General features: G+C 56.6%; 7 protein-coding genes across 7 annotated transcripts; 3 read left to right on the plus strand and 4 right to left on the minus strand.

Annotated features, from left to right (window-relative positions):
* Nucleotides 1-1,812: 1,812 nt before the first annotated feature.
* Nucleotides 1,813-3,138, minus strand: IWZ02DRAFT_63044 (uncharacterized protein). Its single transcript, XM_066770983.1, has one exon. It carries the CDS (start codon nucleotides 2,794-2,796, stop codon nucleotides 2,092-2,094), a length of 705 nt encoding a protein of 234 aa, XP_066620154.1. The 5' UTR covers nucleotides 2,797-3,138; the 3' UTR covers nucleotides 1,813-2,091.
* Nucleotides 3,139-3,730: 592 nt separating this feature from the next.
* On the minus strand, nucleotides 3,731-4,260 carry IWZ02DRAFT_435759 (mitochondrial ATP synthase protein 9; the record flags this gene model as incomplete). The annotated part of the gene is made up of 2 exons (XM_066766474.1): nucleotides 3,731-4,068; nucleotides 4,167-4,260. 2 exons carry the CDS (start codon nucleotides 4,258-4,260, stop codon nucleotides 3,731-3,733), a joined length of 432 nt encoding a protein of 143 aa, XP_066620155.1.
* Nucleotides 4,261-5,930: 1,670 nt separating this feature from the next.
* IWZ02DRAFT_63076 (uncharacterized protein) lies at nucleotides 5,931-7,077 on the plus strand. The gene has a single exon (XM_066770984.1). It carries the CDS (start codon nucleotides 6,105-6,107, stop codon nucleotides 6,888-6,890), a length of 786 nt encoding a protein of 261 aa, XP_066620156.1. The 5' UTR covers nucleotides 5,931-6,104; the 3' UTR covers nucleotides 6,891-7,077.
* IWZ02DRAFT_63077 (uncharacterized protein) lies at nucleotides 7,078-8,662 on the minus strand. Its single transcript, XM_066770985.1, has one exon. The coding sequence runs from the start codon at nucleotides 8,509-8,511 to the stop codon at nucleotides 7,264-7,266; it is 1,248 nt and encodes a 415-aa protein (XP_066620157.1). The 5' UTR covers nucleotides 8,512-8,662; the 3' UTR covers nucleotides 7,078-7,263.
* A 2,634-nt stretch (nucleotides 8,663-11,296) lies between these two features.
* On the plus strand, nucleotides 11,297-12,842 carry IWZ02DRAFT_424862 (glycoside hydrolase family 76 protein; the record flags this gene model as incomplete). Its single annotated transcript, XM_066765886.1, has 2 exons — nucleotides 11,297-11,910; nucleotides 11,963-12,842. The coding sequence occupies exons 1-2, from the start codon at nucleotides 11,384-11,386 to the stop codon at nucleotides 12,840-12,842; spliced, it is 1,407 nt and encodes a 468-aa protein (XP_066620158.1). The 5' UTR covers nucleotides 11,297-11,383.
* Nucleotides 12,843-13,466: 624 nt separating this feature from the next.
* Nucleotides 13,467-15,467, plus strand: IWZ02DRAFT_63197 (uncharacterized protein). Its single transcript, XM_066770988.1, has 2 exons — nucleotides 13,467-15,033; nucleotides 15,165-15,467. Exons 1-2 carry the CDS (start codon nucleotides 13,833-13,835, stop codon nucleotides 15,329-15,331), a joined length of 1,368 nt encoding a protein of 455 aa, XP_066620159.1. The 5' UTR covers nucleotides 13,467-13,832; the 3' UTR covers nucleotides 15,332-15,467.
* A 1,044-nt stretch (nucleotides 15,468-16,511) lies between these two features.
* Nucleotides 16,512-21,441, minus strand: IWZ02DRAFT_63172 (ABC-2 type transporter-domain-containing protein). The gene is made up of 3 exons (XM_066770986.1): nucleotides 19,493-21,441; nucleotides 17,177-19,443; nucleotides 16,512-17,124 (listed from the first exon to the last, which is right to left on the minus strand). Exons 1-3 carry the CDS (start codon nucleotides 21,338-21,340, stop codon nucleotides 16,704-16,706), a joined length of 4,536 nt encoding a protein of 1,511 aa, XP_066620160.1. The 5' UTR covers nucleotides 21,341-21,441; the 3' UTR covers nucleotides 16,512-16,703.
* Nucleotides 21,442-24,769: the final 3,328 nt, after the last annotated feature.

Raw genomic sequence — 24,769 nt, forward strand, 5'->3', positions numbered from 1 at the left:
CCTGCCTACATCCAATCTGACGCGCGACTACGGTACCTGTGTCTACGCTTGGTACATGCAGCGCGGCGCCGTTGCCGCTCGACGGTTGCCGTGACGGCGTGGCGGGGGTGCTTCGTCCGTTGCGTGCACTAGCTTAGGTATGGTAGGTAGGTCGGTGGATAGGTACCTAGGTACGTAGCTACTAAAGTTGGTCGCGGAGGCTTGTGGTCGGTTGGGAGACGGAGACGAACGGACGGACGGGCGAATCGCCTGTCCCAACGAGGGCGGTTGGTGAGGCGAGGGCGAGGCATTGATTTGGTACATTAGTTCGCAATTTGTGGTTGAGGGAGGAGCTTGGTGGTGCTGCGTGGCATGTGCAGATGGACAATGGAGGTGTGTCAGCGTGGGGATGGATGGATAGACAGACAGACAGACAGACAGACAGACAGACAGACAGACAGAGAGACGGATAAACGCGTGTGAGGCGGGAGGATGGCAGGTAGACGTGTGTGTGTGTGTGTGTGTGTGTGTGGGTAAGCTCTCTATCTGACCGACTGTCTGTCAACACATGGGCAAGGCACCTGAGTGAGTAGGAGTGCGTGGGATGCAGCACGTCAGGTCGTCAGCCTCACTTCCTACCTACCCACGTACGTCCTCAACCACAATGTCTGGTACAAGCAACTGCCCTACCCATCTAGACTGCCGCGCTGGTGTGGTGTCTGGCGTTCGCGCACCAACCAACCAACCTAACAACCACCCAGCGCTAAATCAAGCCGGGCTACACCAAGCGTGGCCGAGCTCCGTGGACGGACGGGAGGAAGGGAAGAAGGCGTGCGGGAAGGATGGATCATTGAGTCCTTTCTCTCCCCCTTTTGCGCTTCTCTCGCCTTGTTTTCGCTGTGGTGATGGTGCTTGACGGACGGCATCATGTTGCTCGCAAGCGAGAACCGAACCGTTCGGCTTGCTGGCCAAAAAGAAAAAAAAAAAAAAAAAAAAAAAAACCCCTTCCGCAAATTCATAGGTAGGTCATCAACCAACAAACAAACGGTGTAGCTCAGCAAGCGACGAACGAGCCGCCGAGGTCCGTTCGCCAAATCAATCGTCCAAGGCCACCTCGGGCAGCCCGAAACAGCGGCGTCAAGCACTTTGGGAAAGTCGATGCGAAACACGCGAGAGGGACTGCGGGAGTCATAGTCGGGGGTCGAAGTCAAAGGCCGTTTTGAAAATCGTGTTGCTGAATTGTCTGTGACAAGATGTCAGTGTGGAGGAAAAGGTCCATGGCTGAGAATTATAAAAATTCCTGTCAATTTGCGATACTCCAGACTGCCTCGCTGGTTTGGGACAATCTTTGCCTTCATTGCTCACTGCGTGTTGGAAACAAAACCCAAGTAGAGACATGGACCAAATTCTTGTCGTCCCTCCACGCCTTACCATGGTCGGTCTGCAGATTCAGAAAACTCAACAAGAGCCAAAGTGCAGCAAAGTGGAGGATCAGACCGTGATCGCCAAACAGAAACAGCTGTTTCCCCTCACACTCGAGAACTCATGCGTCCAATCTCACCGCCTCCTCCCTAGTTGCAGACGTCAGCCACGCACCACGCACATCAGATAATCGCCTCGTCCTGACAATGAAACCGCATACAAGCGCAACACCAAGGCAACGCACGCTATCAGATCCGCTGCAGACTCAGACTCGGCACATGATAGCTCCGACGCATTGCCAATCGTATCAGATGATCAGCCCTGAGGGGCATAGGCATGTAAGCTGATCGATGCAGGACGCACGCACGCACGCACGCACGTAAAACCGAAACGCTTCCAGAAGCCAGCAGTGACAGGCAGGTGGGGTGGAGGTGGTAAAAGCAGCAGGAACGCAACACGCGCAATTCGCCACCACCCAAAACTCCTCCACTTCACCGCATAATCAATCTCTTGGCCCCGTCGCACTACTGCGCAGGTACTCTGCTCACGTACCGTACCGGACCATGCCGGCACCAACCGGCTGGCCTTCCGGATAGATGCATGGATGCGAGACGCTAAGATAACTCCGCGCATGCCGCTTCATCATCATCATCATCATCATCATCGGCAGCAGGTAGGCTGGAGAGACTATCAAAGGGCGCCGAGCGAGTGAGGTGCGTCTGCGCGTCGTTTCGACGGCATAGTCAAGTAGAGGATCGGCGTATAGGAAAACGAAGCGACGACGCGGCGAGGCGGTGGGGACATTTGCGTTTGGGATGAGCGGGGTCCTTCATCGTCGTCGACGCTAAGGTAGTGGAGGAGGGAAGACGGGAGGGTCTGGAGGGTCTGGTCGTCAAGTATCGTGCCGCTGGTTTGGAGACTTGGGCTGGACTGGGCCGGGCCGGGCTGAAGGATTCGCGCACGAGTGTGGTTCGGAATGTTTCCGTGCCTGTCTGCCTGTCTGCCTGCAGTAGACTCAGGTTGGCTTTGGTGTCTCGGATTTCGATGTCGTGGTTGTCGTTTTGTTCCTGTGGCGTTGTTGGAGAGATGTGTTGCTTTGGAGGAAATTGTGTGCTGGTGGTGATGCGATACGATTGTTGTTGCGTGAACTTGTGGAGAATTGCGAAGAGTTTTCTTTTGAATGCTGCGAGAAGCTGGCGAGCAAAAACGTTGCTTGGATGAGTGACTGGCGTCCACGAAAGAACAGTAGACTTTGTTGATAATGGAAAGAAACAGTAGCAGACGAGATATGGAGAAAGAACTCTGGGCGAGTTCATCAAATTTACAGCGTACGCAGTGAGCGCTTTCTTGCTCGTAAATGTGCCCGCTGGATGAGCATGTCCTGGAGCATTGCATTGCCAATCAGCAAAAATGCCCTGCATGAGCGTCGGAGAATTCATCCGACAATACCTTGTCCAGCACCAGCGAGCAGATTCTGCAAATCTTGAGCGGACCAGAGGAAGACAACACACACGCCAGACAGCATCACCAACTGCAAGCCAGCAGAAGTGTTTGGAAGCTCCTCTGCGGTCAACATAAGCTTTGTTGGTGGTGGTGTAGTGTCGACGAGGCCCTTAGCCGTGGCGTGCCGACTGGAACCACCGCAGCGAAACCACCGTGACACGTGACCGGTGCGCAAACAGGAACCAACCAGTCATGACCACAACCCCTACCGTCATCATGCCAGCTCGCTAAAGAAACGTCAGCTCAATTGGGATGCGGACGGGCCCGACCGCGGGGAAATATGAAAGACATGATGATGTGATGGCGGGGGGGAAAGGAGCTAGGGGCCCCGAAAGCTCGGGCTGGCTGGCTGAGAGGTCGAAGACGTCAAGCTGTCTGGCTGTCTGGAGCTGAGCTTGGAGCAGCAGCAGCAGCAGCAGCATCAGCAGCAGCGACCAAGGCGTCAACTTGGGCCCAATGGCTCCAATGCTTCATCTTGCAAGTCATTGATACATTGGCAACATTACAGGCGAGGAAAAATTGATGAAAGTGGCGGAGTGGTCCCTTCTATGATCAGATACCATCAGGTTTGCTCGCTGGCTCTATGCAGTACTCCTGCTGTACTAGTACAAGACCGTTCCGTTCGTCTCAGAATCAACTGGGTGAGTAGTCGTTTCCTCCACGAATCATGTAGTAGGCTTCCGTCCCCAGATCCTCCGCCGAAAGAGACGACGTCGATGATGAAAGTGGACGACACGTGGCCCAAAGGGGTTTAGCGAGCCAAGTGATGAAACCCGTTCCAATCGCCGCCGCCGCCGCCCCCAAGTCATCCCCTGGGTGAACATGTTTACACGAACTTGGCCATCATGGCAACCATGAGGTCGAAGAGACCAATGGCCTCGACGAAGGCGAAACCAAGAATGGCGTAGGAGAAGAGCTGACCACGCATGGCGGGGTTGCGGCCGACGGCAGTGATGAGGGCACCGAAAACGACACCGATGCCGATACCGGCACCACCGAGACCAATGGCGGCGTTACCCATACCAATGTTCTGGGAGACCTGGACGAGAGCGTTGGCCATCTCGGAGCTGTACTGGCGCTTGTTGAGGTTGGTAGCACGGAGGATGGCAGAGGGCTGGGCACGCTTGACGGCCGTGAGAGGCGAGGCAGTGCTCTTGGAGGCAACTGTTGAGATGAAGACATTTAGCAAGCTTGATCAATTGATGATGATGATGATGATGATGAAATTTTTGCGGCTCGAGGTCAGGAAGGATGGGCAGTACCGGTGAAGGCGCGCTGCTGGACGGGAGCGCGGAAGACGGGGCGGGCAGCCCTGGCGAGGTTGGCCATCTTGGGGGTGACGCGAGCGGCAGCCATTGTAATGGAGGAGATGGAATTGAAGGTGTGGGTTGATGGGTTGAACCTTCGGGATGGACTTTGGATCAATGTAGGGTCGGAGTGGAAGAGAGGAGGGGAGCTGTGGCCGGAGGAAAAAGTGCGAGATGGAGCGAGCTTCGATGGTGGCCCGTGGGTCTAACTTGTGCCTTGGGCGGCGGTCGAAGGGGGTCACGGTCATGTCTCTGGCTGACAGCAGCGAAGACCGGCGGCCGAAATTCTCGCAACCTCGCGGCCAATCGCTGCCTCTCGGCGCACCACCAGGCCCACTTGATGCTCGATCGCCTTCCGTCAACGACCAGACACTGCCACGACATAAAAGGGCGCCACTGCTCTCCTCTTCGCCAGGCTCTTGCTCTCGCCGTCTCTCTCTCTCTCTCTCTCTCTCTCTCTCTCTCGCGGTCCCTCAGCCAGAGGGCCGTTGTGCTGCGCGTTTGTCCCCGAGGACCCGGGGGGTGGGTCTGCGAATTTTCGGACGGCATGGCGACGCCATCGCCAGCAGCAAGCATCCGTGGCGCCTTGCCCCAAGCAACCTAGCGCCGTCATCTGCACGCAGCAGCAGCCCTATGCGAGGGCCGGCATCGCATTCTCGAAGCGGTGCAGCAGCTCACCACGGCAGCAGCCAGAGAGATTCCACGACGACGCCTCGCAACCGCAACTTGGAGGCTCTCATGGACACCGAGGCTGACGACGGACGAGACTGCTGTGGCTGGTGCGACCGGTGCCATCAGGGCTTCCGACTCATCCCGACGCGGTGAGATAGGGCTTGATCGCAGCTGAGTCCGTGGTAGCGCCGCGACATCTGGCATTCTGTCAGTGCGGGTCCCTGCCGTCACGCATCGGAGCTCTTCATCAACCTTCAAGCAGCAGCTCTCTCCATAATTGGCAAAGGGGTGGGTCTTGAGGCCGACTGGTCTTGAGGCTGAAGCTTCTCATGGCAACAGCAGCGCACCTTGGCCGCGCCCCCCGGCCCCGGGTGTCTAAATGCACATTGTATGTGGTCAAGGGCAATTGTCCGAGCTCTTTCTCTACAGGCTTGAGGCTGCCGGGCGTGGCGCGACGGTTGGGCGGACAGGGAGGGAGACGATAGAGTTCTATTGATGTGAAGCGACGTTGGATCAAGACGAAAGTCGGGCCGTCTTGGTTCCCGGCGGCGACCGGGGCACCCCTGTCGAATTGGAAAATTTTCTTCGACGTCGTCTCTTGTGCCCTGCACAACCTCAGCCTAACTTGGCACTGAACACGGTACAATCGCTGGTTTCGCTGCGCGCTCTTCTTTGCGGGCCTCCAGATGTTCCCCCAGATCCTCGCTGGCCTGTTTTCTGGGGACTACCTATGTGCCATCACCGCACTCCATGACCTCATCAACCCCCATCGACCATGTCATGCTCCAGACTCTTCGTCAACCTTCCAATCATTGCCTCGCGGGACACGCCGCCCCCTATCTGCATCTGACGCCCCCCACCCCCCCTGCTGAGGTGTACCGGAAAGGGGGCTGGTTTCTTGCCATGCTCTGTTCTCCTGTGCCGCGGCTGGCTCCTCGGCATCCACAGACTTGCATGTTTCTTTTGACGTCGACTTTTTCCTTCCAACGTGACCAGAAATGGTCACTCCTGCAGATGCAGCCTACGCCCATGGCCACGAAGAAATGCTTGATTGGCAAAGCATTGAGACGCCATTGCTGCCGTTCATGACGAGTCGATTGCCCATGTGCTCGTTGCCGTGCCACTGTACCATTTGTGCGAGGAAAAAAAAAAAAAAAAAAAAAAAAAACGAAAGTTTCGCTCCCTGTCTCAAACCGCCAGTGTCTTTTCTTGGTACCTAGGATGCGTTTGGAGCCCTGCGGTACCGACGTGCTGGATGCGCTGTCGATATCGCATATGAGCCCTGTCGGACACGATGTTGTTTGCAGTATTGAAATTTTTTTTTCGATAACGCCGTTACACCAGACTGATGCTAGAGCAGTCCAGGTCTTTGCTATTCCTAGGCCATCGATGCAGTTTCCGCTATTCCTGCGTTGCTCATTCTCACAGATCTCATATTCCTTCGCCGTATCTTTGCGACTCGATGGGAAAAGCAATTTGCAAGACGATGATGGCATTCAAAAGATTCAATCAGCCTGTCATCTTTCATCTTCGATCAAAGTGACTGGTCGCAAGAAAAACAGGCCGTTCCGTCTCCCAGCTAAACGGTCGAAACATCTCTCCATCTCACGACGCGCACAAATCCCATCGTTCAACCTCTTGCAGCACAGTAATCAAACAGATCAGAGCAGAGCGGGAGCATCCGCAAGCCAACGAGCACCGACCGCTAACCGCGGTTCGAAGAGATGCAGGAAACCGCCAAACCAATTGAAAATCCGCACAAGACTCATCATCAATCAAGTCTCAGCCGCGTCTGACGCGTCTCTTCTTCTAACCGCGCATGCAGTGCAAAAGGCACGCAAAGACTTACCTCGTCAGACAGTCTTGCGAAGCCGGCTGTCTTCTCTATCAAAGCGCTCTCAAATCGTCGTCCACCTTTTCGTCCTCGCAACAACTGGCTGGATGGCGAAGGGGAAAACCGCATCTAAATTTTCTCGGGGGATACATGATCCAAGCCACCATAGCTGACAAAACATCACACAGCAGCCAGCCTCGGCCAAGACGGGAGAATCACTGAGCATGGCTGTGGACACTGCAAAGCCAGAAAATCGCAGCTGACCATCAGCACGCGCTAAGCAGGTAGGACGGGGTTTGACCGTTAGACTGACCGTGCAGCGGGTGGTGTGGAGTCATTTCCACCACATGCATGCGTCCCAACCACTGCCACAATTGAGAAGCAGTATCACCGAAGAATCTGTATCACCGCTAAAAGGTCACGTCGGTAGCTCCTTCATTGACCCTGCAAAAATCACAACACACAAAGCGAAGCTCCAAAGAAGAAGGGTATATTGCGACGCGTTTAGACAAGCTTTCGCACAAGATCGATCTCCTCCACACCCCATCACTCCGCCGACTCCGTGCTCTCCGTCTCACTCTCCTCCCCCGAAACCTCATCACTGACAGTCTCCCAATCCGAATCCGACTCGTCGCCCTCGACTGACTCCTCCGAATCGTGCCAGTTCCCCACCATCGCCCCCGTCTCCACCACGTCCCACACTTCTTCCTCGGGGGCATCCCAATCCGGCTCCTCGCACTCGAGCTTCTCGAGCGGAACCTGCCTCTGCGCGCCCTCAAACGCGTCCCGCACGCTCCCGGCCACGTGCTCCACTCGCGTTCCGGGGTTCTTTTTCTGTATCTGCCACTCGTCGATGAGTGCCAGCCACTTGTCGTCGAATTGGTCGCGCCCGGCGCCAAAGCACTGCCAGGCAAAGATCTCGACGCGCCAGCCGCGGCCCTCGTTGCCGCAGTTGTGGATGACGGTCTGGTAGTCGGTGCAGCAGAACGCGCACCCCCTGACCGTGCCCACGAGACCGGGCGACGCAAAGTTGGCAAAGTCGAAGCTCGCCAGGTCCGGCATCTCACGCTCGATGCCCTCGCAGTCTGACGACGGGAGCAAGCCACCAGGCTCCCTGAACGGCGGGTTGCCGCAGGCCACGTGGGGACAGAAGCTGGGCCATCCTCCTACGGCGGCTCCGAATGCCGCCATGTCGCCGTCCTCGCGCCATTCGGTGAAGCGCCCCTTGATGATGAGCTCGCCGTTAACGATGCGCGGCTCGTTCTCCAGTTTGGCGTGGTTTTGGGTTGGGTTCCCTGGCCTCAGGAACCGGAACTGTGGGGGGAGCACCAGCGCTGAGAGAGGGACCCCGTGCGCTGGCGACAAGAGGTGTCTATCCATGACCAACTGGATTTGGACGTAAGACATTGCCACGGGGTAGCCGTAGAAAAACCTCTGCCTGAGGCAGAAGCTCTTGAGCTCAACCCAGTCTGGGCTGTTAAAGGGACGGTCGAGGCTTTGGTCCCTTTTGTGAAGCTGCAAGCAGTCGTGGCAGACTATCAAGGCCGGGTAATTCCGAACCAAGATTTGGAGAAACTCGAGTCGTTGTTGACTCACGAAGGGCAGCTCGCCGACATAGCTGCGGAAGGCCGTGTTCGTGAGCGAGAGGAACAGCTTGGACTCGTCGGTGAGGTGCGGAATGAGCTCGTAGACGAGCTCGACTGGCAGGTCTCCCAGGAGAGAAAAGGAAGTTCTCGTGGGAGACTGCTGGGGAGAGGAGGGTGCCTCAGGAGATTGGACTAAAGAAGCGTCCATCACTTGTTCGTTTGGGTACCCCCCTGCTCAACGCGACATGTTTTGTTGTTTGTACGTCCGCATAAGTGGAGAGGACGGAAAGTTTGGGTGAACTGGGGAAATGATTCGAGCCTGGATTCTCAGATTGCGCAGAGAAGCTTTCCTTTTTATACCTCGCTGGGAAGTCCTCACCCTCAATGTTTGGGACGTTGAACCCGACCAAAGGCGGAAAGCGACGCCTCCTTCAACAAACTCCCTTGGTTGGTGAGAGAAACACGGAACCGAGGGGCGAGAAAATCAAGGCAAAGGCCACTTTTCCGGGATGTGGACGTCGAATTCGTTGGTGAAAACGCAGGCCTTGTCAGGGATTCCTCAGGAAGGGCAAAGGGATAAAAAGTGTCGCACCAGTCCCGGCCAACGTGCCCGGACGTTTTTCGCGACATGTCGGCACTGCGTACATGGCAATGTTGGTATAGTGCGGCCATGGATGGCTTCGCATTGATATTTGTGTCATGTTGGCGGAGTAAAGCTCCTAGTCTTGCACACAGTGGAGCAGGATTCAAATCATGACTGGTTCGGAAGTCAGCACATTCGCCCCTTTCTTGATGGCTTTGGTTTTGATGCGTACCAGATACACGGAAATGACAAAGCTGTCAATAACAGAGCCGCGGTAGAGGTTGTTGAGGGATGAAGAGTGGTAGGTAAGTCGGAGTCGGACTTGGTTTTGTTTGAAGCTCAAGAGACGGTAAGGTAGGCACGCTGCGATGGCGCGTCCTTCCAAGGTTTGGAGGCGACTGCCCCCGACTGTTTCTGCGTCCGTCTTGATGGTCGAGCAACGTGGCTTCCGTTGAGCAACTGTTGCGGAAAGATCCTGGTAGCTGTCGGCTCCAATGGCCAAAGCAGGACGCAGAGCCAAACGCAATGGCATGCGCTTGTGAGGGCGAGACGAGCTTGCGCCTTTTGCAGCATTTTGAACGCTCGGGTCGTGATACGTCCTTCCTTGGAACTGACTTTGCAGGAAAAGAAGCATCGTCGAAGACAAAAGGATACGCATTATACAAGGCTAAGGTAGCAGAATCGAAGCTTTCAAACTGAGCCCGACGCGACAAGCGCATGTAATTCGGCAAATTCATCAATGAGAGCTCCTTGCCTACGCCCTTATCGTGACATGAATGCTCCCGGTGTGCCCATTTCCTATGGTTGGTTTGCTACGACTTTTACAACTGTTACCAAGCCTCGGATGGCTGCTCGGCGATTCGGCAGTCAGTAGGACTGTATTGAAGCTTTCAGGCCACCAAGCCTATCGGCGCTGGACTCGTTTAAACCGCGTCCGCTGTGAGACAGGAAAGGCAAAGGGAAGAGTTTCAGAGAAGATGAGAGGGTTTGAATGATAATTGTTGATGAAGCAACGACGTGGAGCGTCACGGCCAAGAGACAAGACAGCCAAGCCGGCGAGAGACGAGACAGCAAGACCAAGACGGACGGCGGCGCCATGAGGATTTGCACGCCGAGATGGGCTGTCGAAGATCAGGCAACGCTTGTTTTGTCGTCATACGGTGGGCTGGAAACGCCAACATCAACGATTTCCCAGCCAAGATGTCTCTCGTTGCTTGTACGGGAAGCCGGCGCTGCCAGGTGAAACCAGGCGCCATTGCCAGATCTGCAATTCCAGAATTAGGGGGGGGAAGGGGTGGCACGCGAACCCATAAAATAGTGTGTGTTGGTGGTTCGAAAATCTCGAAATGGACGCCGTCGCAATTCCGCCGCCCGACCGACATAGGAGCCCGACACAGCCCTCGCACAAACGCACGCAATGAAGCTGACAACGAAGGGTCTGAGAAAGATGGCAGGGCTGCACGGGGAGGCAGCAGCATTTGAGTCGGGCGAATGAAATTAACAGTGCAGAGGGGAAGACGCGATGAGCATTGGGGGCCGCCACATGGTGTCGTAGCGACCGGACCGGTTAAGCTTGTCTCCCAAGCCACCGAGCCGTAGGGAAACGATGCTTGAACTCCTGAAGCAAACGGCACAAGAAATGAGAAGAGTGCTTGGCTCGCCGAGCACTATGCAGAAAGTCAGCCTTGCCCAGACGCCCTCGAGTCATGCGCAGCGTGAGATGTTGGGGCGAGATGGGGCCAGAATCGAAGAAATACGGATTGGAGGCAGGGTTATACGGGCTGCCATTGTCGTGGAGATGCTGAATACGGAGGCCGCTGCAGCAAGGAAACTAGAGAGAAGAAGAATGTCGAGGCCGGTGGTAGGAGGACAACGGCATGAGGGTCCTTGGCTGGAAAAACAAAGGCTGGGGGCTGCGCGTCTGAGAATGCAGTCGAGAGGGCAGCGACTCTACTACGACAAACGAAAATAGTCAGGGCTGGAATTCGGTGGTCAGCGTTTGGTGATGGCAGAAGAGGATTGCAGTGCACACGCAGCGGGCTGCGCAATGACGATGGCTTGGCGTGGTGTTGAGGACGGATTGCTGTTGCGCTAGTCCGCATAGGGCAGTGAGTCCGCCTCACGTCGAGCCTTCATGGCCCCCCATCGCCAGCATCCATTTCTCTAGACTCGACCTGGTGCTTTGCAGCCTCTACCACGATGGATTCTCGCTTGGAGACTTCGCTGTCGGCCCCCAGAGCACCCTCGCCGGCATCCCCGCAGTCGCCTGGTGCGATTGCCGCCGACCGACCCCTTCTGGCTCGTCCTTCACCGTGTGACCCACTCTGCAAAGCGCACCGACGCTCCCTGACGCGTCAATTTCGGATGATGATTCCAGTAACACTCCCTGATGCGAGGCTGTGCCCCCAAACGGGAGGCGAGAAAGGGCATCTCAGTTCATCATGCTCACTCTCCGCCCTCCGTGGCCCATCTCCATGACCACGTCCCTCGTTCGACCATGAAGTTCCCTCGTTCTCCTCTTGGTATCCTCGGGATACTGTCGCTCCTTTTCAACAATGCTCTCTTCGCTGCCGCCGTCGAAATCGACATCACCTCGGCCGACTCGGTCAGAGCGGCCGCCGCCGAGGTCGCCTACGGCATGATGGTCTACTACACGGGAAACAACACTGGCGATGTCCCCGGCAACCTGCCCGCGCCTTACTACTGGTGGGAGGCCGGCGCCTTCTTCATGACCATGGTCGATTACTGGTACTACACGGGCGACGATACGTACCTCGACGAAACCAAGCAGGCCATTTTGCACCAGGTCGGAGAAGACAATGACTTTATGCCTGCCAACCAGACCAAGAGCGAGGGTAACGATGACCAACTCTTTTGGGCCTTTGCCGCCATGACCGCTGCCGAACTCAAATTCCCCGACCCGGACGAGAGCCACGCTTCGTGGGTCGGCCAGGCCCAGGCCGTCTTCAACGAGCAGGCCGCCCGCTGGGACTCTTCGACGTGCGGCGGTGGTCTTCGCTGGCAGTATGTTCTTACATGGTTCACGACGACTTTGCCTCTGGCTAACTGGATCCAGAATCTTCACATTCAACGGAGGTTACGACTACAAAAACACCATTTCCAACGGCGGTTTCTTCCAGCTCGCAGCGCGCCTCGCTCGTTACACCGCCAACCAGACATATGCCGACTGGGCCGAAAAGACGTGGCAGTGGGCCGAAGGAACCGTCCTGTTTAATGCCGAATCTTGGATTATCAACGACGGCACCAGCACCATGAGCAACTGCAGCAACGCAGACCACAAGCAGTGGACCTACAACTACGGAACCTTCATCCTCGGCGCCGCCATGATGTACAACTACACGGAGGATGCTAAATGGAAGGTGCGCGTGGGCGACTTGCTCAACACGACGTGGTCTACATTTTACCCGGCTCACATGGGACCAAATATCATGGTTGAAATCACCTGCGAACCGTTCGGAGCTTGTGATCAGGATCAGCTGTCTTTCAAGGCCTACCTCACGCGCTGGCTGGTCTTGACTGCGCAAATGGTGCCAGACTTTTACGAAGATATTTACACCAGGATCCGGCCGTCAGGCCAAGGCGCCGCCGGGCAGTGCTCTGGCTCGGGCAAGTCGGCGGGAAACACGTGTGGCAGCGAGTGGAACACGACAACCTGGGACGGGACTATGGGCATCGGCCAGCAAATGGCTGCGCTCCAGGCCGTGGGAGCAGTCATGGTCGACCTGGTCGATCTGGACCCTCCGTTCACGCTCAAGACTGGAGGTACGAGCAAATCGAATCCGAATGCCGGCAGTAGCTCAAGTAGTAGCGACGGCACGTACGACACGAGCAAGCCCATCACCGCTGGAGACAAGGCCGGCGCGTCCATTTTGACCATTACCATGGTCGGCCTTATCCTGGGCGGCGCGTACTGGATGATAATGGGAGACTTTTAGCTGCCACAATTTTCCCTTTCTTCTCTATTCGGTTTCTTTTCGTCTTCGATTCCCTGGATACCAGAACATTTTTGCATATGCATCGGCTCGAATGGTGGGCAAGGCGTCTTGCGGCGCGCGGGGCGGTGGGGATGGACGGGCAAAAGCAAGAGCCTCCTGGCCTGGCTTGGAGTTTGTGGGACGCCGCGCTCAGTTGTAGCATTTGCACTTTGCAATCATTTTGCATTTTTCCGGAGCTCTGTCGCTTCAAATCCTAGGGGGAGTACTCGTGTCAATTATTTCGAAATCAGCATTTTTCCTTTCTCGTCCACTTCCACTCGTGCGGTAGCGGTTTCTCACTGGTTGAAGATTTTCTGCGTCGATGAAGTACAAAAGATGAAAAGAAATGAAATTGGGTAGATTGTCTCGCAACCACGTGCTAGGGACCAATTCAAAGCACGACAGCACAACGAATCAAAATATGCGAGGCCTAAGTACGAGCAGTAGCATGCTGGCGGATGGGGCACCTGTCAGTGGTGCAGAAGAGGGAGGGGAGGGAGAGACCGACTTACCCACGCTTTCCTGGCTTCCCCGCCTGCTGCTGCCCCGCGGATTCGGGATTCGCGTCTCGGGACTTGCGTGCTTTCACGACAACCCACTAAATCTCAACCACCACCACCCAGCACATCCCTCGGCCCCAACTTCTGATGCCGCCGCTTGAATCGAACGGCATCGCGTCCGCCGCCGTCCTGGCGGGGAATGCTTTCCCGTCTCGTCATGCCTTGCGTGTTGCGATACTGCACTGAGAGTCCCGCGCTGCGCCACCGACTTACGCAGCTGCGGTCGACCCATCTTTCGGATTTAGATCTAGGTCTTTGACGTCGGTTAATTTGTACACTCGAATCCACTGCTGATCCCATTCATTCCCATTTCCGTCTACATTCAATTGGCATTTCTCTCGAGCCAGCGCCGCTGTACGGTACACGTTTCGACGACCTCAACACCACCACCATGGCCGAGCCAAAAGACAGCGGCTACATCCAAACCAGCGACCCGTCGCGCCCGCGCAGCGACGCCGCCGTGCCCTTCCGCGACATCATCCCACCACCCACGCACCCCAAAGTGGCCGGAATCCAAGACTGCGACGCGCTGTCGTGGACCGAGAGCCGGCGCAAGATCCCGGCGCCGGCATGGCTCATAGCGCGGCTGGAAGCGGGCAATCTGGAGAAGCCGTTCGTGGGCTTCACGACAGACGGCGTGGTGCGCGACGCGGTGTGGGAGGGGGCGTACGGCGCAGACGAGGGAGCACCGGTGGAGGCGGCGACGGGCGCCGCCAACGCGCTGCTGGGCCTGCTCAGCGACGACGAGCGCGCGCGCACCGTGTACGCCAGCGTCGAGGACGACGCCATCCGCCTGTGGAGCAATCCGGAGCTGTACGTCAACCCGGGCGGGCTGCGGCTGGACGAGGTCAGCAGCGCCGTCCGCGATGCCGTGCACGCGCTGCTGCGCGCCAGCCTCAGTCCAGAAGGCTACGACAAGGTGCTGGGGTGCTGCTTGACCAACGGATTCTTGGGCCACCTCGTCAACGGGCGCAAGGTGCTCAACGAGGACTCGTACAACTTCCGCTTCTTCGGCGGCGCCGCCAGCACCGCGCCCGACCACCCATGGGGCTTCACCTTCTTTGGGCACCATCTGTGTCTCTGTGTCGTCTTCAGTGGCCGCCGCATGGTCATTGGCCCGTCGTTCATGGGCGCCGAGCCGGACCGCATCGACGAGGGCCCGCACGCCGGCTTGCGCCTCTTCCACACCGAGGAGATGCAAAGCCTCAAGCTGATGCAGAGTCTGGCGCCGGCAGAGCAGGCAAGAGCGCGGCTGAGCGAGGGCATGGGTCAAGAGAGTCTAGGGCCCGAACGCTGGAATCCGTTCGACGAGCGCCACCTCGGCGGCGCGAGGCAGGATAATCGCGTGCTGCCGTTTGAAGGCATTCCCGTCTTTGCTCTCCCATCTGCGCAGCAGGAAACAATCGTAACTCTCTACCGTGCTTTCAATGAATATTATCCCGCCCCTGTCCTCGAGCGCCGCGTCGACACGTTTAAACGGTATCTCGACGAGACGTATTTTGCGTGGATCGGCCCCCATGGCGACGACGACCCGTATTACTTTCGCATTCACAGCCCCGTCGCCCTTTGCGAGTTTGATTTTCATTGCGGTAGTATGTTTGTCCTTTCCCGGGGTGGGCGGGAGGTGGGTGGGAGGGGAGAGAGGCGGGTCGTGGGTGGATGAGAAAATGAGGGGGTGAAATGGTCAAGTGACAGTTGGCTAACAATTGACACCAACAAACAGTCTTCCTCACAAACTCGAGTCCGGCTCGCTGCCACATCCACACCATCAACCGCCTGCCGAATCGCGGTGACTATGGGCGTGCGCTCGTGGAGCAGGCGTTGGGTAAGAAGAAGACGGGCGCTAACGGCGTCAATGGTGGGGCGGCGGCGGCGGCGGCGGCGTTGTAGAGCATTGTGGAAGGAGAAGCGAGAAGGGAGTTAAGTGGCTTAAAGGAAGAAGTGGCAGTAGCAATAATAATAAAGTATTTCAAAGACAGACGCAATAGCGGCTGTTGTTTAGTTACCCAACTCCTGAACTGCGCACTTGCCAACCACTTCCACGCCTACCACCTTACCTCGAAGACAGGCATGGGCAGGAGAAGACGCGCCGGGCGCGGATGAGGAGCATTTATCCGCGAGGGACTGTGGATGGCGAGATGAGAGCCAGATCGAGGTGGATGGCCAGTCGAGAACGCGAACGGTCTTCGTTTTCGCTGGAGTAAGTAAGGTAGGGAGGCTCGCATGACGCAGCAGTGGTAGTAGCGCATTAGATCAAGGTAGTCAAGAACGAGAGGATGAGGATTATCGAGCATGAGAGCATGATCACGGCAACAAGCGATGGATCAAGGGCTGGTGCCAAAAAGTCGTGGCACGCGCGCGGATGCGTTTCCAGCGAACTGGGCCTTGAATTGCTCCCCGTTTCCGTCCTTTACAGACGCTTGGATACTCCTGAGCACTCTGGAGTCATGGGACTTGAATGCTCCTGGAAGATCATGTGTCCGCGCGAATGGATGCTCCCAGTCTGCGCTCTACTACGTACTCACCTAATGTCTGTTGTGTGTGTGTGTGTGTGTGTGCCACGACTCTCATCACCAAGGATCGGATGGCTGTTTGGAAATCTCCATGTCTCAGTGTGAAGTATTGAAATCTATACATTAGGACCACTCACTCAGTCCAGTCCAGTCGTCCTATCCACTACCTCCCTCCAGCTCCACCTCTCCCACGTGTACAATCTCAGTCTATGACGTATCATCCATCGCTCACTGATCCATCCATCACTGATCCAACAAAGAATGCAAATCTATGCAAGAACAAGGCAAAGAGATTAAAAAAAAAAAAAAGTGAAAAAGCACTACTGCTAACCGACATAAGAGGTGGGGGGAAAACAGGCTCGTAAATTAAAATAAAAGAAAAAAAAGAGAAAAAAAAAAGAGAAAAAAAAAAAAAAAACGCCACGCTAGCTGCTGCCCGCCGACTGCTGCTACACGCGTAGACAGCCCATGCGATCCCGAGTCGTCGTCGTCCGTCCGTCCGTCGTATGCCAATTCAGTCCGCGCTACATGCAAGGAGGGAAGAGAGGGGGAGGCGAGAGGTGAGGAATGGACAGTGGGGAGGGAGGACGCAAGGGGGATGAGGAGGAGAGGGGATCAATGCCAGCGGAAGAGGATATGGAAAAAACAAAAATCTCATCTCTTCATCATCAACAACGGATAATGACAAAATTTCCTTTTTTTTTTCTTTCTTTTTCCTTCTCTTCTTCCAACAGTGACTCTTCACACGTCTAGTTGTTCTTGGCCCGCTTGCCCTTGGGCACGCGCAGCGCCCAGTACAAAACGACGGCGCCGAACACGTTGAACGCGATGTACACCCACATAAGACCAAAGTTGCGCCACGCATCCTTCCAGTAAATGTCGACTTGCGCCAGGAACTGGTTGGTGCTGCTCATGGCACAGTACGTGCACGAGTCGGTCGCTTCCGGGTTGACCAGGTAGCCGCCGCCCGAGGACTGGATGTACGGCTCCATGTAGGCGCCGCAGGTTTGGTTGCCGGCCGGTGCGAATGTCAGGTATTCGTTGTCGGCACATATTGCGTCTGTGTTGGCGACACCCGTCGATAACATGCCGCTGACGAGGTATGTGAAAGGCGACACGCGGTACATGAAGACCCAGAAGCCGGGGAGCTGTTCTTTGGTGGCAAGGACACTGGGAAGAGGTTAGTCGCGTTGATGGACTGCAGTTTCGGAGAGAGGCTTACCCGCTGAAAATCAGCGTCAGAGTAAAGAGCAAGTTAGCAATGGTGCCACCGTTCTCGGCCGAGTCGACGCCCGCAATAATCATGTTGGTGAAGGTCGATGTAAACAGCAAAAACATCCAGACGAACAGGAACATGAGGGCACCGCGCTCGTGCACCGTGTCGGTCGGCTCAGCGTTGCGGTAGAGGCCAATGGGGTAGTACCAAGTGAAGAAGAGGATAAGGCCTGCCAGACTGTTCCACGGCAGCTCGACGACAATGTTGGACAGCAAAAACGCCTTCCACGAGTAGGCCTTGCTCGGGCGCTCGCGCACCTCGTACAGCGCGCGCTGCGTCACAAAGTGCGGCATGATTTGCTGCACCAAGTTGCCAAAGATGGTCATGAGCATGAAGATGGCAAACATTTGGTTCTGGAGTCCCTGCGACGTGTTGCGCGCTTTAAAGAAGGAGAAGCCGATAAACAGACCAGAGAACATGACGAGGATAAGCTTGGCGTAAATGTACGAGGGAGTGCGCCAGTACTGCTCGAACACACGCTTGGTGACTTCCCAAATTTGAACCGTGAAGGGGGCAGCAAACTCGCGGTAGCTCGTCTGGTCTTCGGTGGCGCTGGGCGCGGTCTTCTGGGGCAGCTGCTCGCGCATTTCCTTGAGCTCGTTCTTGACTCCAGCGTATTCGGGGCTGTTGCGCCAAGCCTCGTGCCAGTCAATGTCGGTGTGTGAGCCTGGAGCTGCACCGATAACTTCGAGCATCCATTCGGCAGGGTTGGCCTCGGCCGGGCAAGGGTGCGCACCGTTGCGCTCAAAGTAGCTGGTCAAGACGTGAGAGTTTTCGCCAATTTCGCCAAAGTAGACAGTCCTGCCGCCCCTGGCCAGGAAGAGCAGGCGGTCGAAACGCTGGAAGAGCATGGCAGAGGGCTGGTGAATGGTACACAGAACAGCCTGGCCGTTCTTGGTCAACTTCTCCATCAAGTCGCAAATGGCCCACGAGGTTTGAGAGTCGAGACCAGAGGTGGGTTCGTCGAGGAAGAGCAGGAGCTGGGGCTTGGCAGCGAGTTCAACACCAATCGTGAGGCGCTTGCGCTGCTCGACGTTGAGACCTTCACCAGGAACACCGACAACAGCGTCAGCATACTCCTGCATGTCAAGAAGTTTGATGACTTCGTCCACGTAAGCGAGCTTCTCAGCGCGGGGGACGTGGGCAGGTTGGCGAAGCAGGGCACTAAAGTTTAGCGCCTCGCGGACCGTCGATGTCGAGAGATGCAAGTCTTGCTGCTGGACGTAACCCGTCTTGCGCTGGAAAGAGGCGTCACGCTGGCGGCCGTCGACAAAAGCGTTTCCAGTAATGACACCCATGGTGACCCGAGTCGCGAGAACATCTAGAAGTGTGGTTTTGCCTGCGCCGCTAACCCCCATGAGGGCCGTCAGAGTTCCTGGCTTGACCCAGCCGTCGACGTGGTCGAGAATGCGACGGTCCTGGCCCTTGATCTTAATGTCGTAGCACATGTCCTCCCAGTGGAAAATAGCAGTCTGGCGTTGGATGACAGCAGAGACGTCGCGCTGGACGCCGGTACCCTTTTCGACGACCTGCTTCGAGCCACCGGCAGACTCCTCGTCGGAGCGAATCTTCTTGGGGATTTGACCGCGGCGGAAAAGGAGGACCTCACCCTTGGACTTTTTGGCGGAAATGAACTCGGTCGCGGCCAAGTACGTGCAGAGGAAGAAGAGCAAGAATCCAATGAGAATTCCAATGTTGCGCCACTTGTGAGCGTGGTAGTATTCGAACGAGCTGTTAATGTACGCATCGCCGTCGACGTAGTCTGCACCGGGGGTGGAACCGACAGAGCTACACACATAGTTCGACGGGCTGACATCTCCGTAGCCGGGGGTTCCGGGAGGAGGCACGAACGCGGAGCAAGTGAAGTTGCGGTCGTGGAACTCGTTGATCATGAGCGATTCAAAGCCGTAAGAGATGGGGTCCAGGTAATTGATCCAGCGTGACCAGCCAAGCATGTACCGCGTGGGAATGACGAAGCCGGTGTAGATGACCAGGGCCAAGATGAAAAGCGCAGCAGGAGCCATGGCCTGCGACAGGGTACGCGAGACTGAAGCAATGGTTCGGAAAAGCATCGACATGACCAGGGTGAGAATGAACGAGGTGAGGACGAAGAAGAAGAAGGGTCCCGCCTCGCGTCGCAGGTTGGTCATGAAGTACAGCGTGATGTTGAAGATGAAGGCGTTGCAAATTTTGTACGGCATGTCCGTAAGCATCTGAAGCCGGTTAGTACATTGCATATTTTTTGGACTTCAGGATACATACGGATGCGTAAGCCTCTGCTGACGGATGGTACAGGGCATAACGCGAGTGCTTTTCGACAATCGGACGTTGAGCGTACAGCGTCAGGATTTCCAGGGCCGAACCGAAGGCGTTGAACAGGATTGCAAAGAAGAGCAGCGCGCAACGGGAGAAGAAGGAGGTCGTGTTGGACGGCAGGTTGTAAAAGACGCTGCTGAGAATGAGGGCCATGATGCTGTTGCCAAAGAGCTGCGTTAACGTGATGCTAGGATCACCCTTGAGACGCTGAAAGCCACGCCAAAGACACAAGCGCACTTGCTTGCCGTACGAGAGCGTGTAGGGAGACTTGATACGCTGACCCTTGGATTGTTGGGCCTTGCGGCTCTCCTTGAACCTCTCAAGGTACTCGCCGCCAATCTGGTACTTCTTGTCGTACTCGTCAATGTCGCGCAGGAGCTGAGCGCGCTCCTGGCTAGCCTTCCAGCGCTGAGCAAACTCGTCGGGGGTTCGGGGTACCTTGTCGTCCCAGCCCGCACGAACGACGCGTTCTTGGGGCGAAGTCATGGACGTCAAAAAGTCTGGCGTGGTCTGACGGTCCGGGCAGTCGAAGCCCATGTCGACAAAGTACTGCTTGGCCTCGCCTGCGCGGCCAAAGAAAATTTGGCGGCCTTCGTACAGGACAAGGACCTTGTCGAAAACGTCGTACGCCGACTGCGGGGCCTGGTAAATGGAGACGCAGGCGGTGCAACCCATCAAGTCGGTCTGCATGCGAAGCGTTTTACAAAACTCAATGGCGTTGGCTGAATCAAGACCTCGAGTCGAGTTGTCCCAGCACTGCAGGGGAGCCTGGGACAGAGTGGCCTCGGCAATCGAGACACGCTTGCGCTCACCACCGGAAACACCACGGACAAAGTCGTTTCCTACGCGCGTATTGACGGTGTGGGAGATGCCGTACATGGCCATGACAACGTCCCTCATGTGGTGGGCGTAGGTCCACTTGTCGACGTCGCCGGGAATATTTCGGGGGGCTCTGGCGCGAGCAGCAAAAGCAAGGGTGTCACCAACGGTCATGTTGGGGAAGTGAACGTCGACCTCGGCCGTGTAGATGGCCTCGCCACGGAAGTGATTGTGCATGCTCTTTCTGCTGATGCCCTGGTAGTTGAGGTACGAGTCGGGTTCGATTTCGAAGCCGTGCGTCTCACCAGCCACAGTCTTGAGAAAGGTAGAGCAACCAGAACCAGGAGGACCCAAAACGACGAGCATCTCGCCGGCCTCAACGAGGCCCTCAAAGTCATTGAGAATGTCAATTCTCCGCTGAGCCTGACCCATGATTCTCTTGGCCAGACCAATGCCCTCGAGGAAGACATTGCCCACGCTCTTCTGGTAGTCGGTCTCGGTGCCGAAGCCGTAGACGTTGAGGTTCTTGAAGGCAATACCGGCAGTGCGCTCGGGAAAGCGCTCAGGATCTCGCGAGCGCAGATTCAAGAGAGCCTTTGCCCAGGAGCGGGGGTTGAAGTTGGGGCCATTGGGGTTCAAGGCGGAGTTTGGCTCGGCCTCGGTAAATGGATTCTTGCCGATTACAGAGCCAGTCGACTGGGTCGTGTACTGCCGAGCGAGGGCCGTGACGCGGCGGTCGCGCTCTTCTGCATCGGCCTCTAACGAGTCAAGTTGCTCTTTTTCTTCTTTTTCGTCGTCGAGGGCGGGCTGGTGTGTCGACTTGGCCGTCTCGGAGTGGGTCGAGGTGATGGTGAGATTTGATTCGGTAGGGTCGTCGCGCAGCTGGCGTGCTGAGCGCGAGGGGCGCAACCCAGCGCCAGAGCGCTCTACCGTGTTGTCAGCGCTGCCAAAGGCAGCCCCGCCCATGAACGACATGACGGCGGGGAGGGAGAAGAGCCCAGGATGCGGTGGCGGTGGTGGTGGCGGTGGAGCGGCGGAGGCGAGGGGCGGGGTGGAGAGAGGGAAGTGAGGGATGGAGGAGGAGGAGGAGGAGGAGGAGGAATATTGGGTGAGGAGACTTTCAACACAGGCATAGTGGAGAGGGACAGCTGGGGGGGACTTTTATTTGTGACGAGTGATGGGACGGATGGATGGTGAGCACATGCAGCCGGGGGGGTGGTGGTCCAGGTGCAGCGGTGATGGTGCTGGTGCTTGTGCTTCTGCTTGTGCTTCTGCTTCGGCGCCCGGAAAGCGGAAGCGAGTGACTCCGGGGGCCTGCGGGACTTGGCCATCCGGATCCATGAGAAAAGACATATCAGAGTGCCTGAGTCGCTGCACGAGCTGCCGGCCCTGCTTACGTTGTACACGGACAGCCACAAAGACACGGCATTGCTGCTCGAGGTTTTTTTTTTGTTTTTTTTTTTTTTTTGCTTTACGTCTCGGGTTCGGTTCGTCCCTCTTCTGCTGCCACACATCCATCCATCCATCTAGAATCCATTCCCTGATTCTCCCCCCTTCCACTGATCCCCGACGCCACGCTCCGTACCGTCTGCTCGTACCCTTGTCCGCCCCATTCGTGCTTCTGTCTGTTCTTTGTCCAACCCGACAAACAGCACTGGACACGGCAGAAGGACTGGCGGTGACGGCTGCATGGTCGCGTAGAGGACATTTGACAGGTTCCGCTCCCGATGTCGTTCCAAGCACGTCATGGACCGTATGTAGTAGTACGCTTCCTTGACACTCACTAGATAGTAAGCTTAAACTCGTCTCCGCGCTTGGCCTCGCATCCCAAGATGACAACCTTGGTCTGGTCCATCTTACGTCACCCCACTTGCGCGACCCGGAAACACCCACAACCGGTGGCCAAAGGAAAAACGAAAAAATACATGTCTGTCTGCCAGAGTTCGGCTTCGACTGACCCGCCGGCCATGACTACGCCAGTATTGAAACAGCGACCTCCGGACAAGCCTGGCTACCTAGCCTGCCACTTTCAAACCGACCACCGACTGCCCAACAAGAAGCCAAAGCCACCACCATCAGCACCACCATCAGCACCACCACCACCACCACCACCACCACCACCACCACAACCATGTAAACAAACAAATTGCCCAAAGCCGAAGACGAGAACGGCGATGCGAAAATCAAACCCAGGACCCGAGCAAGGTAGGCTAGCCAAGACAGGGCCCAAGGCCCCGCCCGCAAACCTTCTCTCCGCTTCCCCGGACTTACTTCCCTTGCTCGCGGCTACTTTTTTGGAGCCGCTTAACATCATATTGCACCGGCACTCAGCCTTCAATTGCGTGTCGGCATCGGGAGCGTCCTTGCTTTGACGGTCGGGGCGGTGCTCACACCGAGAAGCTGCCCTGGTCGCGGCGGGGCGGGCGGCGGATAGTGCCGGTGGTGGCGCAGGCAGGCAGGCAGGCGGGGCAGCCAATGCCAATGCGAGAGCGAGCGGGTTTTAATCTGTCGTCGTTCGTTGTTCAGCGCTTTGTTGTCGCTGGGGCCTGGGCTGACTCCGGCTTTTGTCCGCTTCGCTGCAGCCCTGGTATCTGGGACAAAGCAGAGCCGTCCGGCGTCCGGGAAACAGGTTGAACAGCATCCGGGGCGGAGAGCACAGACAAGGAAACGCGACCCCTACGACCGACACCTCAACAACGACGACGACGACGACGACGACGGCGACAGCAACTGAGTCAACAACAAGCGACCGCCGAATGCTGACACTCCAGATAAGACGCCCAAGGTAGGTCAGCAACAATAGTGGAGACCCACTCCTCTTACTCTCCAGCCCTGGCCTGCGAACTCGGCCGCCAACGCTCCCGTCGCTTGGCTTCGCTGTTGTTGACTCCAATCTCACCGCGCACTCACCATTCATTATTACTCACTCTGACCCTGGCCCCGCCCCCTACTCTGTCACCAATCAGCCCTGCAGCTCCCTCTCCTTTGTCTCTCCCAGGCCTCTCCGTCCCCCTCTCCCTCAAGTTTCATCCTCATCTCTCTTTTCTTCTTCGCTCCTCTCCATCATCATCATCAACCTTCTTCGCACCGCCGCATATCGCCTCGCTCTTCTCTCCCGCTCATTGGCTCGATCCTTTTCACAACTGCCAAGTACCTCCCGCCTCCCGCCCTGCGCCTTTGCATAGATCCCATGCCTGTTGCGTGCGCCCAAACAAGGTTGGTCGGATCCAACGGACGCCGCCTGCGTCATCTACAGCCGAGCCAGCGGCCAACGTCGCCTTTTCCAAAGGGAAACGGATCGCGGAGGGCGAGTGTTGGACTGGCAGCCAGACTGCTCGGCGCAAAGCTTGCTTCCTTGGTTGCTCGCTCGCCTAAGCAAGGTAGGTGGGTAAATAATATCCGCGAGGTCGATCTTTTAAAGCCCTACTGCCGTATAGTCGAATCACGCAGGCGAAGAAATCTGAACGATTAATGGTAAATAGGAGCCGGAGAGCAGCAGCATATCCACGCTACAGTCGCTGCTCGCTGCTCATGCACACACGCGCTGCTGGCTACATAGCTGCCTGGCTGGTGAGGTAGGTAGCTAGCGCAATGAGCCCACCATCCATCCGCCCATCCAGTCTTCTGTGTATCTACCATTCGACCGACGCACGTCGTCAAAACGGCGGTGGTGAATGCATGTATGTGTGTATGTATGTATGCGTGTCTCTCCCTGTGGTTCTGCGGCCGTGCGGTGGGAGATGCAGTGGTGCACCCACGCACGCTGGCTAGCCAGCACTGGCGGACAGACGGACGCACTACACCACTACACCACTACCAGTGCAGCAGCAGCAGCAGCAGCGGCAGCACCACCACCACCACCACGACGATGGCCATCGCATCATTGAACGACTTGATCGTCTGTTTGCCTGTCTGTCTGTCTGTTTGCTGTCCCCTTTTGCATGCGCTGGCGACAGTTGGATTGCGACCAAGTTGCAGCTGGCTGGCTGGCTGGCTGACGTGATTGCGCTTCTTGTCCTCGTCCTATTCCATGACCGATTGAATGATGCCGCTGCCCAATCGAAACAAGAAGAGGCAAAGCAAGACTAGACAAGACGAGAAAGGCAGATGAAATCAAGCGCGTAGAGTCGCAGCTCGGTCCGCCTTCTCTTGCTCTCTTGGATGCTTTACCGACGACGGCGACCATAGCGACATAAACCCAAGTAGCAGGAAAGTACTAGATGAGAAATGGTAGGAATGGTAATGGAGTCCAGAAACGAAAGGGAGAAGTGGCAGCAATAAAAACACTACGAGTCAAAGTAGACCAAAAACAGAGACGAGGGAGGCAGAGGGAGAACGGGATGGTAAAAAAAGAAAATCCATGCCCTTCGTAACACTGTGACTACCCAAGTACCCAAGCACCGA

Source organism: Phyllosticta citriasiana (assembly GCF_038021145.1).
Source record: "Phyllosticta citriasiana strain CBS 120426 chromosome Unknown IWZ02scaffold_12, whole genome shotgun sequence".
In the NCBI taxonomy this organism is placed as follows: domain Eukaryota; kingdom Fungi; phylum Ascomycota; class Dothideomycetes; order Botryosphaeriales; family Phyllostictaceae; genus Phyllosticta; species Phyllosticta citriasiana.

Excerpts from the sequence above, each read along its gene's own strand:
- IWZ02DRAFT_63077 (XM_066770985.1), bottom strand. The coding sequence starts at position 8,511 with ATGGACGCTTCTTTAGTCCAATCTCCTGAGGCACCCTCCTCTCCCCAG.
- IWZ02DRAFT_63076 (XM_066770984.1), top strand. The coding sequence starts at position 6,105 with ATGCGTTTGGAGCCCTGCGGTACCGACGTGCTGGATGCGCTGTCGATA.
- IWZ02DRAFT_63044 (XM_066770983.1), bottom strand. The coding sequence starts at position 2,796 with ATGCAATGCTCCAGGACATGCTCATCCAGCGGGCACATTTACGAGCAA.
- IWZ02DRAFT_63197 (XM_066770988.1), top strand. The coding sequence starts at position 13,833 with ATGGCCGAGCCAAAAGACAGCGGCTACATCCAAACCAGCGACCCGTCG. Across the intron at positions 15,034-15,164 it reads GTTTGATTTTCATTGCGGTA|TCTTCCTCACAAACTCGAGT; the intron begins GTATGTTTGTCC and ends ACCAACAAACAG.
- IWZ02DRAFT_63172 (XM_066770986.1), bottom strand. The coding sequence starts at position 21,340 with ATGTCGTTCATGGGCGGGGCTGCCTTTGGCAGCGCTGACAACACGGTA. Across the intron at positions 19,444-19,492 it reads CAGCAGAGGCTTACGCATCC|ATGCTTACGGACATGCCGTA; the intron begins GTATGTATCCTG and ends AACCGGCTTCAG. Across the intron at positions 17,125-17,176 it reads CTGACGCTGATTTTCAGCGG|TGTCCTTGCCACCAAAGAAC; the intron begins GTAAGCCTCTCT and ends ACCTCTTCCCAG.